This window comes from Miniopterus schreibersii, assembly GCF_964146895.1.
Source record: "Miniopterus schreibersii genome assembly, chromosome: 12".
NCBI lineage: Eukaryota > Metazoa > Chordata > Mammalia > Chiroptera > Miniopteridae > Miniopterus > Miniopterus schreibersii.
In genome coordinates, this window is record NC_138112.1 from 69908426 (window position 1) to 69928849 (window position 20424).

At 52.7% G+C, this 20424-nt stretch overlaps 1 protein-coding gene across 6 annotated transcripts; it reads right to left on the minus strand.

Moving 5' to 3' along the window:
- Positions 1 to 1612: 1612 nt before the first annotated feature.
- SLC29A2 (solute carrier family 29 member 2) lies at positions 1613 to 9736 on the minus strand. Of its 6 annotated transcripts, none has more exons than XM_081155534.1 (12): positions 9283 to 9736; positions 8984 to 9065; positions 7500 to 7660; positions 7131 to 7270; positions 6592 to 6726; positions 5878 to 5975; positions 5566 to 5650; positions 4875 to 5011; positions 4539 to 4644; positions 4357 to 4442; positions 3413 to 3612; positions 1613 to 2728 (listed from the first exon to the last, which is right to left on the minus strand). In XM_081155534.1, exons 1-12 carry the CDS (start codon positions 9309 to 9311, stop codon positions 2617 to 2619), a joined length of 1371 nt encoding a protein of 456 aa, XP_081011660.1. In that variant the 5' UTR covers positions 9312 to 9736; the 3' UTR covers positions 1613 to 2616. The 6 variants fall into 6 exon arrangements, with proteins under 6 accessions (XP_081011660.1, XP_081011661.1, XP_081011658.1 ...); XM_081155535.1 differs by having other exon boundaries at positions 1613 to 2628; positions 9283 to 9693; XM_081155532.1 differs by having other exon boundaries at positions 3377 to 3612; positions 9283 to 9693.
- Between the last annotated feature and the right edge of the window lie 10688 nt (positions 9737 to 20424).

Below are 20424 nucleotides of genomic sequence, written 5' to 3' on the forward strand. Positions count from 1 at the left end.
ACATACACACACACAAGCAGGAGGTCTTGAATATTCCAACACCAGCCTTATGCAGAAGGTGCTTAATGAGTGTGGAATAGCTGATCCTTGGATTCTTTAGAAGAGGAGAGGTTGTGGGGAAGGGCAGGTACTTTGACTCATAGATCCATTATAGGTAATAACTATTCGAGCGCTGTCAATCTTGGGAAGGTGCTCTGGGACAGACTGGGGAGGGCCAGGAGGGCAGGGGTAAGGTGTTCTCACTACTACACAGGTGAGAACCAAGGTTGTTGAGTTGAAGAGTGACCAGGAGACCTATATTCCACAGCCCCCAGCAGTAACACCTACTGAGCTGCTCAGACCAGGAACTGATAGGCAGCAGGATGTGGCCTTGCAGGAGACACAGGTATGGTCCTTGCAGGTGTTCATTGGTGACCCGTGCCAGAGGAGAAAGGTCCACACAGGTCCTTTCAGCACAGACCTTGCAAACTGGAGGCTCAGAAGCCAGATGTGGTGTCATTTGGGTTTTCTTTGACCTGCTCAGTGTTTAAAAGGACCATTTGAATTACCTTAGTTGTTAACTTTGGTGAATCAGGAGATTTCATATAAAATCCACATTTCCAACTTTTGTTTTAACTCCTGGAAAATCTGGCAATGCCAGGCCTGCATTCCCTCAGGGTGACAAATGGCCAGAGCATGAGTGATTCCCCCTTTGCAAACAGTCTTCTCTTTGCAGAAGTTTCAACCCTACACTTTGCCTGTACACCCCTATGAGCATTTGTGTTTCATCTACGGCACTCATACAATACCTATTTTCTACCTCAATTTGCTGGGGCACAACACTCAATTTTCTGCCCACAACACCCTTCTCTCACCCGCTGCAGTGCTAGCCACACAGCAGGCATCCATTCATGTTTGTTGAATGAGTAAATCAGAGGCTTCTGAAGTGTTCCCAGGGGTTCTAGTCTAAGGGGTGGACTGAAAAACAGTGCCTGGGCTTGGCAGGCGTCAAGGAAAGCTACATGGAAGGGGCCGGAGAAAGGCCCAGAGCCTCTGTTCTGGGCAGAGAGGCCTGGCCAGGGTGAGGGGCTGGCTGTGATGGAGTGGGACCTGAGACATTCAAAGAGCAGAGCTAAAAACCATTAATAAGGGGTCTGCTTCCTGCAGACCTTGCCCTATGCAGCTCAGGGAATGTTCGCAGAAGGCAGGAAGGCAAGTGGGCAGCAAGGCTGGTGCCTAAAATGGCAAAAAAAACCCCACCCTGCTTTTCTCTGGGCTGCGCAGGGCAGTGCAGTGTGTGGTGAAGCAGGCCTCTCCTCTGTCCCTTTAGTCTAGAGAATCAGCTGACTGTGTAAATCTCCATTTCTGAGAAGGGGAAGCCTGGAGTGGCAGCGGAGACCCATGGAAGGGAAGAGGAGAGTCGTCCATGCAGCCAGGTGCTCTGCCTAGAAGTACAGGGCTCCCTGCAGGCCAATACCCCTAGCCATCACAGGGATGCCCACAAATCCCTGCCCCTCTCAGGCCCTCAGTCCTCCCATCTGCCAAATGGGTTCAGTCATCCCCTCCCCATCTAGCTCATTGAGGCCAATAGAGCTGAAAGTACTTTGGAAAGAAAGACTCGGTGACTTCACTATACAAATGAAGATTGTTATTGGACCCAGGAGCAGGGGCAGAGAGAAACAGCAGAAAGGTGGAGTAAGTGCTCAGGGCTCTGCCTTGAGCCCCTGGAGGAAGACAAGCAGGAATGGGGCAGGGAGAACAGCACCTACAGGGAGGAGGGAGGTGGGGCTGGGTCCCAGCTCTGCCAGGAATTGGCCACTTACCCCTGGACTCAGTTTCTTCACCCATACAAGGGGGAAGCACAGTCCCTGCCTGGCTCCCTCCAGGGTCCTCAGTGCGGCTTCCGAGAGCAGGTGTGGGAGAGCTTTGCGGACTGGAAAGCGCCGTGTGCACACCCCGGCTAACTACACACCTGGGACCCGGCCTAGCTGGGCTCTGGGAGTGGAGGGGGTAAATGTTGCCAACAAAAACACTGAGGCCCAGGGGGTCCCGCAAGCACCCTCAGATCCATAACGCCTGCTCTCCCTCCCTGCTCCCTCAACTTCCCTGGCGCCCTCTGTCCTGGGGCCTGAGAGACTTGACTGTGGGGTCCCTGAGGCCTGGGGAGAGGAAGAGTTCCTGCCATGGGCTGGCCCACACTCCCACTCTGAACCTGAGGCTGGGGCCACACCAACCAGACCCTCGGCAGAGCCCCGCTGTGGCCTCAGGCCCCTCGGACAGCAGGTCTCTTCCTTGTGATTAACAAGTAAATGCACCAGGGCCCTGACCCTCGGCCCTCCTTCCGATTGCCACCCTTTCAATGAGGTCTTGTGTGCTTCTGGATAGTCCACCTCTGTGTGTCGCCTCCATCCTGGGTGAGGGCTGAAATGACCAGTGGTGAATTCTTCCTCACAGCACCCCAAGTGGCTACCAGCCCGGGAAAGAGACAGCACCCGCCTCCTCCTGGCACCCCCAGACTCAGGGGCCCCAGCCCCACAGAGGCTTGAGCCTGGCTCGCCATTCCTGTGCGCTGGGTCTCAGCTCCGGCTCCGAAGGGGCAGCGAGAGGAGAGCTGCTGGAGAGCCCGACACGGAGCCTTCAGAGCAGCGCCTTGAAGAGGAAGGAGAGGGAGGCTCCACAGGACAGCCCCAGGGCCAGGAAGAAGGTCATGAGGGCGCCGGCCACCTCCCTCTCGTGTGGCAGCACCTGCCTAGAACACACAGGGTTAGGAGCTCTTAGAAAATGCCTGGCCAAACCTGGACCCAGCCCCGGTGGCCCCTGCCCTCCCTACAAGACGCCTGAGTTCTAGTCTGGGCTGACCCAACCTCTGGGCCACGGCGATTAGGCCCTTCTCTCTGGATTTGTTTCCTAATCGGTGAAATGAGGACCCTGGACAAGGACATCTCTGGGTCCCCTGGGGTCCAGTATTATAGGATTCTAGATTCAACTGCTTCCCTCTCAATAAATTGCCCCCAAACTGCCTGTCCCTGTCACCTCTCTGGATTCTCAACCCCACTGTTCCTATAGTAAATAACCCATGAACCCTGCTTCTGAGCAAAACTTTAGCTCTGCTTCAACTGGGAATTTGGGGAGTAGCTAGGCCCTAAGAAATGACATTCTAACCCGTTTCTTTCACAGACGGGGAAACTGAGGGCCGGAAAGGAGGCCCCAGAACCAGTGCCTGGGCGACTTCACTAGGCAGGAACTTCCCCAGGAGAGTCACCTTCTCCCAGCTCCTGCAGCGAAGGCCTGACCCAAAGGGTGGCGCCAGTGAGGCCTGGAGACAGCTGGAGCCGGGCTGGCCAGAGCAGAAAGAGCCCTCCCTTGCAGGCTGTCCCCCCTCAAAGAACTAACCCACCTCCCCACTCGCAGGCCCTCCAGGCTGTCCCCAGACCTGGGCGCCAGGCACATGGTGAGGGACACCAGGTAGCCGTTGGAAACAGCAAAGAGCAGCATGAAGGTGATGAAGTAGGCGTCCTGCGGGAAGATGGTGGGCAGCCGGGACCGCTGGGGCACGTGGCACAGCATGAAGAGCGGAATGAACAGGGCGCGCAGGCAGACCAGCAGGGGCAGCAGCCGGCTGTCCTGGTCCGGCTGCGGCAGAAGCTGGGGTCAGCGCGGGCCCTGGGAGCAGGGTCTCTACCGCAGGGGACCCCCCTCACTTTCCCTGAGCTACCCTGCATGAGCCAGTGAGGACCCAGCTCTTGGGCCTCTGCAGAGTAAGGGACTGGGCCAAGGCCACCCAGCAAGCAAGGACCAGCCTTCAGCTCGTGGTCTCTCCATGGCAGGACTGGTAGAGGCCTTAGGCAGCATCTTTGGTTTTCAAACTCAGTTCCTCCAAACACCTCTGGGGGTTCCACAGACCCCTCTGGGGCAGATGGGGTTGCTGAACAGGATTGGAAGCTGGGGATCCAGGCCCCCTCCTGCTTGGATCAGAGCAGCTCCTCTTTTATCAACTTTATTTGTTATGTCTCCTTGAAAGATTTCATTTAATGAAGCAGCACATTGGCTCAGAGCAATCCAAACACTAGGAATTTTGTGTCCCCGCACATGGTGTAAGAACCTCTTCGCAACAGTCTCAGCACCAAGGGCTGGGCTCTGGGCTGGATGCTGAGGACACAGGTCAATTGGACATAGTTTCTGCTTTCAAAGGAGCTCACAGTCCAAGCCTGGGTTGTGTACCTCTTGGGGTGAGGTGCTCACTGCCACCTGGCAGGTTGTCCCCTTGCCAGGCCCAGACCGGTTAGACTGTGGGAAATCACTTTTCTGTGCTCTTTCACCCCCTGTGATCCCCAGCTGCTTCCTAAAACCATCAGATCACCCCGCCCAGATGCTCACCCACAGGAAGTAAGAGGTCAGGCTCCGTCCCAGCCAGTCCATGATGTTGAAGAGGAGGAAGCAGCAGATGGGGTTGAAGAACTGACCTGGGAGGGAGAGAGGCTTGCCCTGGTCCCAACTCCCCTCTTCCTTCCCTCCCCTTCACTCCCCTGCCTGGCCCTCTGCTGCTTCCCAGCACTCACTCCACTTCCCAGGACTGGTGGAGCTGGTCACCATGGCTGTGATGGCAGGGAAGACAGACAGGGTGACTGTGAAGACCAACACAAGGCACAGCGCCGTCAGCCAGATCTGGGAGCCGGAGGCAGGGGTGTGAGCAGTGGGGGCAGACCTGGGGCCTAACACTCAGCCCCGACCCTCCTGCCCGAGCCCTGGTGCGGGAGCAGGACACCTGGGGCCTGGCTCAGCTGTGTCCCCAACCCACTATGACCTGTCACCTTGGGGTGGACAAGGTGAGTACTAAGGCCCATTCCATTCTGAGTCTCTGGGTATGGTGGTTGGGGGTTATATCCAAGCCAAACCTTTCGGAAGACAATGAACACTGAAGGTTTTCCTGGCTTCTGGGGTTCCTCTGGCTCCAGCTCTGACTCCTTCTCAGGGTCAAGATTCAGAGTCAGGGCTGTCTTCTGGGGGCTGTTGGGAATCCCATTCTTCTCACCTGGGGCAAGAGGGGAGGGCAGGGTCATATTTGTGACCCTTACCTGTGGCAGGGAGATTCCCAGCAATTAAAACAGTGACCCTCCTTCAGCCCAGGGTGCAGGCAAAGAGAATTAACAATGGAAATATGCTCAGCTACTATTTATTAAGCACATACACGTGCCAGGCAGATTAAGCGCCTTGAATGGATTATTATCTCACTGCCATTGCTCTACAAATAAGGAAACGGAGGCTCAGAGGGGTTAAGTGATTTGGCTAAGGTCACACAGCTTGGATGTTGTGAAGCCAGAATTCGAACTTGGATGCATTTGGATCCAGAACTTGCATGTCTGAGTTCTACTGCCTCCCCATTTTATAGAGGAGGAATCCAAGGCCCAAAAGGCAAAGGGATGACTTTAACCCCCTGACTTCATTTGTGATTTTCTTTCTGCCTCTCATACGAGGCTACTACTAGGGGCGAGGGCTGTAGTTGGGGACAGAGAGGAAATCTTTCCCTGCGGAGGTGGATCTAGCTTCCTCTGGGTCTCTACCTTCCCAGCAGGGTCCAGGGCTCACCAGACTGGAGGAGCTCAGCTTTGGTCTCCAGCTCCTGACCTTGTGCCAGCGACGGTTTCTTGGCCAGATAGTAGCGAGCGAGCTCCTGCAGAAGGAAAGCGTTGGTCCTGCCTTGCTTGGTTGAGGTATCTGGATCTCTCCACACCCTGTTGGCTTAGAGGCTGGGGTCCCTCAGTGGCTGACTCCTTTGGGGATCAGGACTGGGGCCAGGTCCCCTCTACCTCCCCTGGCATCTCTTGGGGCCTCAGACTCAGGGCAGGTCTGTATCTGAGATGCTCTGAAGTGCAGCCTTGAGCTCCAGGCCAGGCTCACCATGTGGGGCAGACTCAGGTAACACACGATGGACACGAAGATGCCCACACAGGGCGTGATGAAGTACCCCAAGGCGGAGGTCTGCGCATCCACGCCACCTGTGCAGAAACTTCAGCTGCAGCAGTAGATGGCTCGGCCCACATCCCATTATGACCCTCTCAGACTCATCTCCCAGTCTCTTCCACTCCTCTCACTGACAAACTCAGGAATCTTGCGCAGGGCCCCAGGCCAGCCCTTCACTTCTCTCACTCTTCCCTACATGCCATTTTTTGTGTGCACTTACTATGTGCTTACTATTATTGCATGCTCCTTACAGTCTGAGGATGGAGCTTAACCATTTTGGTGGGGAAACTGACACAGGTTAGGTGCCGTGTCCAATGCCTCTGGCTAAGGAGCAGCCGAACTGGGATTTGAACACAAGTCTATCTGAATCCCAAACCTGTTCCTTCTTCCCTTAACCTCACCTACCACATACCAGTGTTGGCCTCAGGAATCCTGCCCCTGGCTCCAAGTTAACCCAATCCTCACCCAGTCACTCTCTCACTGTAGAAGCCAAGAGCCCTGTTCCCTACCCTAAACCCAATCCCCAGCTCCCATCACCCCCTCACCTCTGTCTCCACCTAGAACCCAAGGCATCTCACTCCTGGCTCACTCTCCCTACCCCCCAGAATCACAGAAGCCACCCTTCCCCTCCAGCCACCCAAGTCTACTCACTGGCCATGGACATGAGCATGGCAAGAGCAGCAAAGATTCCAGCCAGGCCCTGGCCGCTGAGGAAGAGGGTGCTGTAGGTGGAAGGCATGGTGCCCAGCTGCCCAAAGAGACTGCCCTGCAGAACTGCACAGAAGGCTGTAGAGGGACAAGAATGGGGGCTGTCACTCAACTAGGCAGGTCTCAGGGGCTCCCTGGAGGAGGTGTCGGCAGGATGCACAGCAGACTCTGGATGAGGTGGGCAGGCATAAGACTCCTGCCACTCTGGTGTAACAACCCTCATTCACTCCTCTTCTGAGGTGCATCCATAGACCTGCAGGCCTAGGGGCCCAGAGGCCAGTTCTTAAGTCACTGTAGGGCCTGTCACAAATGACTTTTCCCCTCCCTCTGGGTCTCAGTTTCTCATCAGGAATATGGATGTTGCTGCTGCTGTCTTCCCTTTTTGGATACATTGGGCCCTTTCAGTTATAAAAAAGAGGCTGGGCTGAAGTCCCGGGTGGGCTGGGCTGGGCAGGGAAGTGGGCAGGGGCAGGGGTGCTCACAGTTGATGAACCAGACAGAGGCCATGGTGATGGAGAAGAAGGGTCCAGGTCTCATGTCCACCTTGACCAACATCGCCGTCAGGGCAAAGAGCAGTAGGATGACCAGCAGGCTGCCCAGAATCCGCACTGTCTCAGGGATGCTGCTCATAAGGGGGGGGGGCAGAGTGGGCATCAGCTGGGCCCGGGCCGGGCAGAGGGAGATGGGCAAGAGGTTCAGCCCAGGGCTGAACAGTGGGGATGGGGGAGCTGCAGGGGGCATGGAGGAAGGATGGGAGGTCTTCCCTGGGCTCAGAGGGAGCTGCCTCAACAGAAGTAGGGCACGGACAACAGGGGATGGCCTGGGAGGCAGCCCAAGGGCGGGCGTCTCACCACTGGTACAGGAAGGAGTTGAGGAGTGTGAAGAGCAGCAGGGGCAGCTGGGACAGCAGCGTCACCCAGTTGTTGAAGTTGAAAGTGTCCGCAGGGCCAGTGTGGTTGGTGCCCAAGGTCCTGGCAGTGCTGTTGGCCCCCGCCAGCCGCCCCTGAAAGTACTGCCAGGGTTCCAGAAGAGAGAGGACAGTGTCACCCTACAACATACCCTTAGGAATCCCCCAGCCTCCCCAGTGCACCTTACCCCCCTTGGGATGACTCGGTTAATTTCTGTGGGGACTGTCTGTTTGTCCTTGTACTGTTTCCAGCACCTGGCACAGTTGGAGCTCAGTGAATGTGCATTGAATTGAATGGCTGAAGTCTGGAACAGAGGCCATGCCGTAAGAACCCCCAACTTGGGCCTGCTCCATCTCCAGATCACCCCTCCTCTGCAGTGCCCTGGTTCCAGCCCCACCCCCACTCCTGCAGCAGCTTCCAGGTTCCTGAGTATTTATTGAGCTACAGTAAGCCAGGCTCTGGCCTAGGTTCTCTCTGGAACACACACCCTGCTTAACTCCCCCTCCCCAATGCCCATGCCTACAGGGAAAAGCCTATTTGGGGCCCTTCAGAACCAGACCCTGCCTCCTTTCTGTGCCCCATCTCCTGCTTTGTTCCCCTAAGCTCCAGGCATCCCTTTCTCTGAATGAGCTGGCATTCCCCTGAAAGGCTTCCATCTCCTCTGCAAGGCTCTCTCCACTTCCTGCCACCTTCTCAAATGCTTTAGTACCCTTCTCCCAAGTTACAAATCACCTGTTCTCTGAAGCAGAAGGAGTTGTTCCCTCCCCTGGGGACCCACAGGACTCTGCTCCAAGCCCGGCATGCCACGGTCATGTTACTTTATTAATAGCTCTTTGGCACCCATCTTGCTTTCCAGACCAGGGTCTGATTCAGTTTTGGGTCTCCAGGGCCCAGCACCGAGCCAGGCACCGAGCACCTGGAAAGTTGCTGTCCCGAATATCTATGAATAACTCAGTCCCAAAGAGAACATTTCTGCCTTCCCTCGAAAGAACTCCGTGAGGCTGGAGCCTTCCTCCATTACATTTCCTCCTGCACCCCCAGCGCCAAGACCGGGCCTGGCCCACACTAACTAGTGCACATTAACAACCGGGCCTAGGTGCACAACAGCTATTTGTTGGACAAGGGAATGTAATTCCTGTTTTGAAGAAAACCAAAGGCTTGGGAGTGTGACTAGCCCAGGAGTAATGACATGCGGGGGGGGGGGGCACAGGACTCCCTGAGCTGGTGGCCTTGCCCCTCTAGGATGGGGCATCCCTGAGAGAGGCACCTCCCCTCTCAGAGGCTGCACGTTTCGGGGGACACTTGGGCATAATGAGGACTAAAGCGGCGTGGTAGGGAAAGCGCCTGGGATGCCTCCGGTCCGAGGCGTCTGGAGGGACAGCGGGTGGCCGTGGCCGTGGGGCTGTCACTCCAGCCGGGAGTCTCACCGGGATGGCCGTGATGAAGAAGTTCCAGGGAAGGAGAGTGCCCAGGCCAAGGATAAAGAAGCTGATCCCGACAAGGTGGTAGCTGTGGGGACCATGCAGAAGGTCACCCCGAGGACGCAGCTCCTCCACTCCTTCCTCCCCCTCGGGAGAGCGGCCTACAGCCCCCATCGCGCGGCCCGGGCAGCGGCGGGAGGCGGCTGATGGGAATTGTAGTTCTATCCGGTCTTCTTTGCGCCTCAGAGCAACCAAAAGAAGGCCACCCGGGTTTCCGTGCGCACCCCACCCGGTCCCCAACTTGCCTGTCCTGCGGGGTGGCTCCTCGCGCCATGGCCGCCCAGCGGGATGCGCCTGGGTGGGAGAGAGGTGGGGTGCCGCACCTGCACCTGCACCTGCACCTGCGCCTGCACCTGCGCCTGCGCCTGCGCCGGCCGAGGACCCGGGCACCCGGGACGCTGGTTCTTGCCGGCGGTGGGCAGAGGGGGGGGTCGGGTCTCCCCGAAAGCGGAGGGCAGAGGCTCGAGTGGGGGAAGGGAGTCGCTGGCCCGTTTCCCAAGGTCTAACCCTCCGCTGGCTCGGGCCTCAGCTCCGCCCCCGGTTCGGGGACAGAGCGTCGCCCCGCCCCTCTCAGCCCCCCGGGTCAAGGGCTGCGCGCGTGGACCTCGAACGGCGGCGCGTTCCCGGAGCGCCCGGCGGCGCGCGCCGCCCGCTGCGGCTTCCAGGCGCTTGGTGCGGGAGGGTGCCCGCGCCGCCCCCCCGCTCCGCGGGCGCCTGTCCCGTTCCCTGCGGGCCGGGCAAGGGGCGGCCCACCCCTCCCCTGGCCGAGAGCCCGGGAGCTGACCTGGCGCGGTCTCCGCGCTCCGCCTCCGCCGAGGGGCTGCGGGAGCCGCGCCCGCGCCCCCTACCGTGGGAGCGGCGGCCGAGGCTGTAACCCGAGAGGGGCCTGCGCCCGGGAAGCCCCAGGCGCCGTGGGTCGCCGGCGGCCCTGGCTGGCTGCGCCGAGCTGGGTGCTTCCGGAGGCCGAGGCCAGGGCCGGGTGCGGTGCCGGCCGGGACGGGGGGGCAGACGCGCCCTTCCACTGCCGCGCGGGCCTGGGCCCCGGTGGCGCGCCCAAGCGCGCTTCCCGCCGGCCCTGGGGCTGAGCTGGGCCCCCCGAGCAGCGAGGGGTTCGGCAGAGGCTCGGAGGAAGGGGTGGCCCGCTGGTGGGCCCCGGCTCCTGCCTCAGACTCGCCTCGTGCCCTTCCGCCACTGCAGCTAAAAAAAGGAAAAATTTAAAAAAAAATCACGTTCGGCGGTCCCAGGTCACATCACATCAAACTTACTCACGTGCACCCACCTCCCTCTTGTCCCGTGAAAAACTCTGAAAGACTGCAGGCCGCAGTGATTTTGAAATTACCTTGGCCTAGCGCATGCAGCTGCGGGTGGGCTTGTTTCCTCCGCAACCACCGCGCATGCAGAGGATGCGGAACTGAGAGGCTCTAAATCACAGACTGATTTCCTGATGCAATTGTAGGGCCACCCCCAGGTTACTGGTGTGTCTCTTCTCCAGCCGGCCGCGTCCGCGGGCACAGGCCGTGCCTGCGGGGTTCAGGGTTTGACCTGCAGACACCGGCGCCGCAGCCGGTGCGTGGCCGGAGCTTGCAAATGCCCGTGAAGGACCCGGTCGCGGCGACACGCGGGCCTGGGGAGAGCAGCGCCGGCTTTGCATCGCCCTGGAAGAGGGGGGCTCCCTTTCCACTCCGCCTTCAAGCCTTCGCAGTATCAAGGGGGCGAGTCTCCATTCAGGGCTAACATGTTTCTAACACCCGTAAATCTCTCCCTGTCTAACAAAGAGCCGGCCTCAGGGCCTCTGCTGACAGTTTTATCTACACAGAAATGAGTAACTTATGTTTCTTCTCGCTCCTTTTACAGCTGCTTTATTTTTAGGGCTATATTCATGCTAGTTTTCTATATATGGTGATGATATGCACTACTCTTTGCAAAGTAAAATTATGTGTAGTTTAATAGATGAACTTATACATTTATTTAAATTAAATACAATTTATAATTAAAATTTAAGACACTAGAGTTAAATACAAATTAATTAATATAAATTTATTAAAGCAACTTTTCAGAATTTATTTACATTTAAAATCAATTTGTTTATAAACTTAATATAAGTTAAAATTATTTATGAAAAACAGGTCATTTAAAGAAAATTAGGGAAATGGCAGTGCAGGTGGGGCACAGCGGTGACACAAGTTTCCAAGGAAGCACGTGAGGCCCTGAGGCTGGGGGAAGGCAGCGTTCCTTGAGACTGTGTGCAAAGAGGACTGAGGGCATTTCAGGGAGAGAACAGCCTGTACCAAGACCAGGGACGTGAGAATGTTGACACATTCCAGGACATAGAAATAGGTCCCTTTGGCAGGCTCCATGGAAGGACAGGGCAGAGGCTCAGCAACAGCCGGGCTGGTTATGACAGGCCCAAGGGCTGAGAAAGGAGTTTGGATTCCATTTTAAAGGAGAGGTTCTCAGTTCAATCAGACTCAGTCACCCTTGTAATAACAAATATTTTGTTACTATTCTGCAATGAGATTAATAGATAATAAAACCTACCTATACACAAAAAAATTAATGTCAATATAAAATCCTGACTGTACTACACAGGATCAAGAAAAGTATTTAGTAGTAAGTGATGTGTGTTTGCGTGTGCACGCCTGGGCACAGCGAGGCAGTCTTGCAGAACCTCAGTGACTGCAACAGATGCAATCGCACACATGGTACAGGCTCAAACACCACTCGTCGCTAATGGAGATGTGATTTTCTGAAATGGTGACCAAGTCTTGTCAAAGTTCCAAACAAAACAGAGTGCAGCTGCCCCTCTCCACAGATGCAGTGTATATTTAAACTTTACAAATAATACATTGTGTCCATGTGTAAAACCGGGTTAGGCTCTAGGCTCATAAAATTACCAACATGGTTTTTAAAACTATAATAATAGCCTGGCTGGTGTTGCTCAGTGGTTGAGCAGGGACCCATGAACCAGTAGGTCACAGGTTCAATTCCCAGTCCAGGCACATGCCCGGGTTTTGGGCTTGATCCCCAGTAGGGGGGGGGGTGCAGGAGGCAGCAGATCAATGATTCTCTCTCATCTTTGATGTTTCTCTCCCTTCCTCTCTGAAATCAATAAAAACATATTAAATATAAATGATATTTTATTTTTAGCACAGTTTTAAATTCCCAGCATAGCTGAGCAAAGTACACAGAGTTCCACACACTCTCCCTCCCACCTCATTATGGTTTCCCTTATGACAGTTACATGCTGCATGACTTTTTTTGCTTTAACCACAAACCACATACAGGAGAGTTTCTATGAACCAGGGTTTCTTGACCTTAGCACTGTTGAGATTGTGTCAGATAATTCTTTGTTGTGGGGTTGCCCTGTGCCTGGTAGGATGTTTAGCAGCATCCTAGACCACACCCACCAAATTCCAGTAGCACCTTCTCCAGGTGTGATAAACAACGTTTCCACAGATTGCCAAATGGCCCCAGGGGGCAAATTTGCCCCTGGCTGAGAACCGCTGTCCTGGGGCACTTGTTCTCAGCTTCGTCAGAGCCAACACCCTCTTTTTATAACACATTTTGTAACACCACTTTGATAATCTGAAAGAGAGTCATAAGTAACACAACCCTTCCACACAATGTAGAAACAATACGCCCTAAGTGTAATGCAAAGGAAAACGAAATGAATTTTCAATAGGTAAATCTTTGGGAGCAACTACTCTAAAATAAAGTTTGATGCTTGTATTTCTAATAAATATGCTTAGATTTAAGAGGACTAAGAGGAGCAGAAGGTAATTCAAGAAGAACAGGGAGCCCGGCCAGGCGTGGCTCAGCGGTTGAGCTTCAGCCTGGGATCCAGGCGATCGGGATTCAATTCCTGGTCAGGGCACATGCCCGGGTTGCAGGCTCGATCAATGACTCTCTCATCATTGATGTTTCTATCTCTCTCTCTCCCTCTCCTTTCCTCTCTCTGGAATCAATAAAGATATATTTTTTAAAAAAAAGAATAGGGAAATGAAAGCACCACCGTGCAGGGGCAGGGGCAGGGCTACAGCAAGGACAGGTAACAAGAGACCAGCCTCATTTGTGATAAGAGAAAGGGGAAAATAATCTTCATTGAAATCTATATATCATGCCAAAATAAATTAGAGACTGCTGAAGTAGAACAATAAGAAGATACGATACTTTTGTAAATGACCTGAGGTTTATTTATGAGTTTACTGTTAAAATAACTCCTGATGTAATGATGTGGGATTGGGATAGTACTGAAATGTGCCACAAAACATCTCCTGTTTCAAAATCTCACTTCATGTGAAGGCACAGTGTGAGTCCCTAGCACTCAACAAGTTGGGGATCATAATATCTTTTGGTAGAAAAAGAGGAGTGTAGAGTGGATTGGAAAGAACAAGCAGTAATATGATATTGTGGTTGGTTGGGTATATTTCTGGGAGAATTATCTGAGTAAGATTTTTTTAAAAATCTAGGTAATGCTAAAATAAGTAAATTATTACAATATGCAATTTTTATATTGTATATTTCTTATGGGGGTGGGAAGAGAGTAACCAAAGAACTTATATTCATATATGCATAACCCATGGACACAGACAATAACATGGTGAAGGCCTGGGGCAGGGGTGGCTGTGGGGTAGAGGGGTCAATGGGGAAAAAGGGGGACATCTGTAATACTTTGAACAATAAAGATAAATTTAAAAAATAGAACTACAAAAATAAATAAATAAATAAATACTTTTAAATATGACTTTATTAATATGAAGTTGTTTTAAAACAACCTTTATTAATTAAATGCAGAGATCCCTGCATTTCACTTATTGCCACTAATTAATAATGTTTTGTTCTAAGTCTTAATTTCTTAATGCATATATAGATTTATTAATACATATTTACAATCGGTTTTGTTGCTTTTGTAGTATCCACACTAGTGCAATGAGAATCTTTGAAATAAGCACATTGTTGGAAATGCTACCATATGTTATTTAGTTCTTTCCAAAATAGAGATGAAAGTCATAATAAGGAGATTGATTAAATCATGTCGGGGGCTCAAACATAGTTTTAAATCCAAATAGCTCTCCCTGTCAATTTTGGCTAACATTCCTGATCTGCTTTAGATGGATTCAATACCCAAACTAGACAGTAAGTTCAAACTTATTCTTAAATCTGGTCATTGTGTCTGTGTCACTTAAAATAGTCTCCAAATAGAGAATCTTAAGGTTTGATTATATCAAACTGCTACAAAAATGGAAACTGGAACATCCCTACAAGAAAGGTTATTTTAATTTTATTATTATTATTTATATTATTTTTCACTTTCAGTTGACATTCAGTATTATTTTATATTAGTTTCAGGTGTACAGCATAGTGGTTAGACAATTATATAATTTACAAAGTACCTCTCCCCCCCCCACCGATAATTCTAGTGCCCACCTTGCAACACACATGTTATTACACCATCACTGACTATCTTCCCTATGCTGTACTTTACATCCCTGGTATTTTGGAATTACCAGCTTGTACTTCTTAATCCAAGAAGGGTTATTTTTAAATCTCATGATAACTTCCTTCATTTTAGTCGGATTTTTCTCTTTTTCCAGCAGATTAACTTTTCAAATGCATCTAAAGCTACATGACATCATTTTGCAATATCTCAATTATGATGTTTATTTCCTTGATTGAATTGAATAATTCCCCAGCGATACCAAAGAGTAAAGAAAACATTTTTAAAGAATTCCTTTGGAGAGCCATTTTACTTCCAAGGGTAAGATTAAAAAAAAAAAAGAAAAAAAAGACTGATACTCGAGGAGTACTGGTCAGGAGTTTTGTGAATGTCCCCCAAATCGGGTTTCTCTGTTTTCACTGTGAGTAGCCTGGTACTATGGGGCGGTAAGGCGCCCCTCTCGTCACATACCTGGGAGTGCCCGATGTTAACGCGACCCCACTTGCTCAAGATCTTGGTACCAGGCGCGTCCGCGGTGCAGCCGCGGCTCCCAGTTCCCACGCTCTGCGCGCAGCCGGCGGCCGGGCAGGAGGTGGGCGTGGCCAAGCGCTACCTGGGGAGGGGGCGGGGCTACAGGGGCGGGGCTACAGACATACTTGGAATTCTGTGACGCAGGTCTACCTCTTCTCCCCCATTTACTTAATCTGTACGGCCGCAGGTATACAGGTATATCGTACTTTGGGTTCTAATCCGTACCAAGCTTTTCTTTGCTGCTCAGATGGCCCCAGCATTGGCCACTGCGGTTCTTTCAGGGGCGCCCCCTGTCCTTTGGACGTGCCCCCATCCTTTCGTCTTGAGTGCTGCCTGGCTCTCCCGCCTTGCAAAATGCCTCCAGGCTCCTCTGGTGTTTTCCCTCCCCAGGCCCAGCGTCGGCCATTCCCCCAAGGAGCCCTGTTGCTTTTATTGGAAAATGGTATTTAGAAACCGAGATCTGGGCACTGAGAGCAAATGTGACCTTTTAAAAATGAAAACCGGATTAAGTCAACTTCCTGCCCGTGCTTTTGGATGGTTGCCCGCGGTGCCCAGCCGGCCCCTCCCCGCAGCTCAGCACGCCCCAGCCGCGCCACCCCTTCCCTTCTATCAACACCAGCGTGAGCGCTTTATCCCCTGAATCACTCTGACTCCCCATGAAATGTTTTTTCCTGAGAGAGGTCCTGCCTACCTAGCTCCCACTGCCCAGTTCTCAAAGCTAATCAGGCACCCCCGTCACAGGACCCAGTATTTTTCCTTCTGTGCCAGAGACTGCTTGCTAGCCACCAAAATCCATTCTCTTCTTTGGCAATAAAAGACCTGTAAGGGGCACGTGACACCATCTATGCCTCAATTCCCAGCCTTGGAGTTGGGGTTGGCCATGAGCTAAGTTCTCTCAAGTAGAATTTAGTGGAAAGTGACATGTGCCACTGTCTGGACTGGCCCACAGAAACGTCCGTGTTTGCCCTCCAGGCCGCTTCCCATCCGGAGGGCTGGAATGGTCACACCCAGAGGCTCAGGGAAGCCTTGTGCGGACGGTGGCAGGCCTGATGTCAGCCGGGTGCTGGAACTGCAGTGCTCCCCACCACCTGGACCTGCCACCCTAAACACTTACATGCGAGAGAGTCAGACACTTCTGGGCCTGTTTGCTTCAGCAGCTTAGCTGCCTGAAAAACACCTTCCAGTTCTGGTCAAACGTGGCCAGTGGTACGTGGCAGAAAGGCTGGAGACATGGAGGAAGAGCCTCTAGTCTGAATGCAAGACCAGGCTAGTGCTGAGCATCTCCAACTACAGCCTGCAGAGACGTGGAATCAAATCTCCAAGTCCACAAATGTGATGCAAGGCTGAGCTTGCAAGGAGGAAAGGGAAGTCTCCAAGTTGCAGAAGCGGAGACGGACCTGAGTGCCAGAGAAAGCAGCCTGTGAGCCGGGAGCTCGGCAGTCCAGGGGCCTGGTAAGGGTTAGCATCTGGCGTGTTGTCATTGTTGTTGCTTTTCTTTTAGAGACTTAAAATGTTATTTGTTGAGCACTTACTATGTGCCATTCACTATTCCAAGCTCAATCATGGATCCACTCAATCATCGATCACAACCTTATGAATGAAGTGCCATTGTCCCAGTTTTACTAATGAGGAAACTGACACACAGAGAAGTGAAATGACTAGTCTGTGATCTCACGGGTGGAAAGGGGCAGAGCCAGGACTCACACCCAGCTTGTCTTATTTCTTCTTTCCAATCTTTATGCCTTTTATTTCTTCTTCTTGCCTTATTGCAGTGGCTAGAACTTACGGTACTATGTTGAATAAAAGTGGTGAGACCTGACATTGTTGCCTGTTCCCAACCTTAGAAGACATTCAGTCTTTCCCTATTAGTATAAGGTTAGCTGCAGGGTTTGTGTCAATACTCTTTATCCAGTTGAGGGAGTTTTCCTCTATTCTTATTTCTTGAAAGGTTTTTGTTTATTTGTTTGTTTTATCATGAATGGGTGTTAAATTTTGTCAAGTGCTTTTTCTGTATCAACTGACATGATCTTGTGATTTTTTTCTTTAGCCTGTGTTATAGGCTGAATGGCATCTTCCTCCCCCTCAAATTAATATGTTGAAGTCCTAACCCCTGGTGCTTCAGGATGTAAGTGTATTTGGAGACAAGGTCTTTAAAGAGGTAAGTAAATCAAAATGAGGTCATTAGGGTGGGCCCATATGATGGGCATCCTTATGAGAAAAGGAGACTAGGATGTAGACACACAGGGAAGGAAGAGAACATGATGATGCAGAGAGAAGACAGCCATCTACAAGCCAAGGAGAGAGGCCCTCAGAAGGAACCATCCGATGACACCTTGACTTCAGACTTCCGGCCTCCAGAACGGTGAGAAATGAGCTTCTGTTGTTTATGGCACCCAGGCTGTGGTGCTTTGTGGTATCAAATGCTCTTCAGAGGACAAGGCATGTTCCCTTGCTTCTTGACCGTGGGTGAGATCAAACATCTGGTGATATGACATCAGGTGGCCACGCAAGCTGAGATGCTGAGTTCTGACCGGCCCACCGAGCCACAGGCGGGGCGTGCACAGCCGGGCTCCGTCATCGGGCGAAAGCGGTGCATGTGAGAGGGAGACCAGGCCCACCCACATGGAGGCAGGGGACGCACATTCTCACTGTCCCTGCACAGCCTCGTCTTCCTCAGCCCACACGCGTGGCCTGTCGGGGGAGTTCCGAGCCCGGTGCGTGGAAGGCTCTGCGTGACGTGCTGGCACCAGGGGAGTGGACGGCTTCACCTAATCATAGCAGGTAAGCATCGCTGCCCACGCCCGGTGTCCCCAAGGGACAGTGGGAAGGGAAATCCTCCCAGAGGGCAGGAATCTGAGGGGCACATTTAGTCCACTTTGTTTCAAAGGAAGAGATGGTTTCACTGTGGCTCTACCCCAGGGCGACGGGTAACAATTTAGCTGGTATGAAAAGTAGTGTTACCTTAATCATTAAATGCATGGACTTGAGCCATCTGCTGCCTGAGTTCAAATCCTGGCCTTGCTACTCACTGTGCATGTGGCCATTCACCACTTATTACTGTCTGCACCTCTTCTTGCAAATAAGTTAATAAAGGCACCTAACCCTTAGAGTTGTGCTGATAATTGAATTAATATAGGTAAAGTCCTTAGGTTAGTGCTGGAACATAGTAAGAACTAGGCCAGTTATCCTGCTATGATTAGACAATGACGATGGTGATGGTGGTGGTGGTGGTGAGTGATAGAGATTTGGGAGAGATAAGCTTCAGAATTCATAACCAAAAGACCTGGCAGAATCACTAATGGTTCAAACCCTTCAGGACTGATAATTTGAGTCACCCCACTAGGGAAGAAGCCCCAGTCAGCCATGGTGCAGGCCTAGGGCAGAGAGAATGTGGGGCGGGTCGTGGGGAGCTGTAGTTAGAGTTGTGATACCAACCAGAGCCTTAGGCCGCTTGGGGGAATGAACAGTCCAATAGGTAGCTTATGTTTTTTCCTGCCCTATTGTGTGACCAGTTTCTCTCCCCGCTCTCCTTTCCCCCTTCTTTTATATCAAGCGGTAGTTCTCAACCAGGGCTAATTTTTGACTGACAGGAGACATTTGACAATGTTTGAAGACATTTTTGATTGTCACGGCTTGGGGAGGTGCAACTGGCATCTAGTGGGTGGAGACCAGGGAGGCCGCCAAACATCCTACATGCCCAGAGAAGTCCCCCAACAGGGAATTATCTGGCCCAAATGTCAACAGTATCAAGGTGGGGATGCCTGATAGAGGGTGTGTTGATGGTGGCTCATATTTTAGTCTATAAACTACAGGACATCAGGATGGAATTGGGACCCAACCCAAGAAAGATGAACAGCACCCAGAAATGGGGGTGACGGCAGACGGCAGGCTGAGCTACCCCTGCGCCTTGTGAGGAGGAAGAGCGAGCTTCCACATGTGTGCACGGGTCCGGGAGGGTTGCATGGGGGGGGTTGGTGGCCTGCCTGTAGCTCAGGCTCGCTTGTCGCTCATGCTCGGGGTGTCGTTTTCATCCTGCCCGCCCGGGGCACCGTGTCGCCTGGCGGCAGCGCTGGCTCAGGGCCCGCAGCGCTTGAGAGGCAGCTGCCAGGCACGGAGGCCCTGGAGCCAGCAGGCCTGATGCCGACTTCCTGTCACAGGTGCCAGGCCAGGATTCCCAGGACCGGCACTCGCTGGCCCTTCCCAGGGCTCAAGGTGGTGTAATTCCAGAGCCGGCAGCTGGGACTGGGTTCTCCGCCCTCCTGACTGTGGCTGCTCAGCAGGTCCCGGGGGAGGGAGGGGGGGGCAGCGGTGGCGGGATGGTCGTGGTAGGGATGGTGTGTGGGCAATTCTGCAGGGGTGTGTTTTTAAAATATATATATGTTTTTATTGATTTTAGAGAGAGGAAGGGAGAGGGAGTGAGACAGAAACATCAGTGATGAGAGAGTCATTGATCGGCGGCCTCCTGCACGCCCCCTGCTGGGGACTGAGCCTGAAACCCGGGCACATGCCCTGACCCGCAATCTCCTGGTTCATGGGTCCGCGCTCAGCCACTGAGCCGTGGCGGCTGGGCATGCAGGGGTGTTTTGAATGTGGTTTCTGAAAGCGCAATCGAGAACCCATGCCTCTGGTCCTTCCAATTATTCTATAAACATGAAATCTCTACAGGAATCCCTCGATACTTTAAAATAGCAAGAGTAGCTATGCATTGGAACCCTGACTGACCACAAATCATATCCATAATCTAGAAAGGGGGCTTTTCCTACTTATCAATAAGTAAAATAAATAACGAAGCAAAAGACACGCAAAGATGACGGCCTATAAACATGCAAAGATGCTCGACAGCCTGGGCATCCAGGGCAACGGGAAGGATAACCCCAAGATACCCTTCCACAGCCGCCAGACTGACAGTCTTGACAATACCAAGTGTTGGTGGGTTAAAAAGCAGCCCTCACACGGTGTGGCAGGAACATGAATTGAACCACTTAGGGAACAATTTGGAGTTACTACTGAAATAGGACTTTTATGCCCCTAAGCAGCCCTGAAGCAGCACCTCCCAACCTTTCTTACACGTGACACACATAGAAAACCACAAAATGTTCCCAGCACATTGAGGACCATGAGGAGGTGGCCCACAGGGAGAGATGGCAGGTCAGGGGGCCTGGGCACACCCCGAGGGCTGAGCTCTCCTAGCACACCCGTCTGCGTGTGTGCCCTTGAAGACGTGGGCCAGAATCGCCACAGCAGCAACGCCCAGCATGGCAGGAAACTGGAAACTACCCAGGTGTCTGGCAACAGTGGGATTTATCAGCCACGTGCGGGACATTCACACAACAGAGGCCACACAGTGAAAATGAAGGAAGTACAGCCACACGGGACACCGATGAGCCCTGGTCGTCACCGACCGACTGCCTCGCAGCTC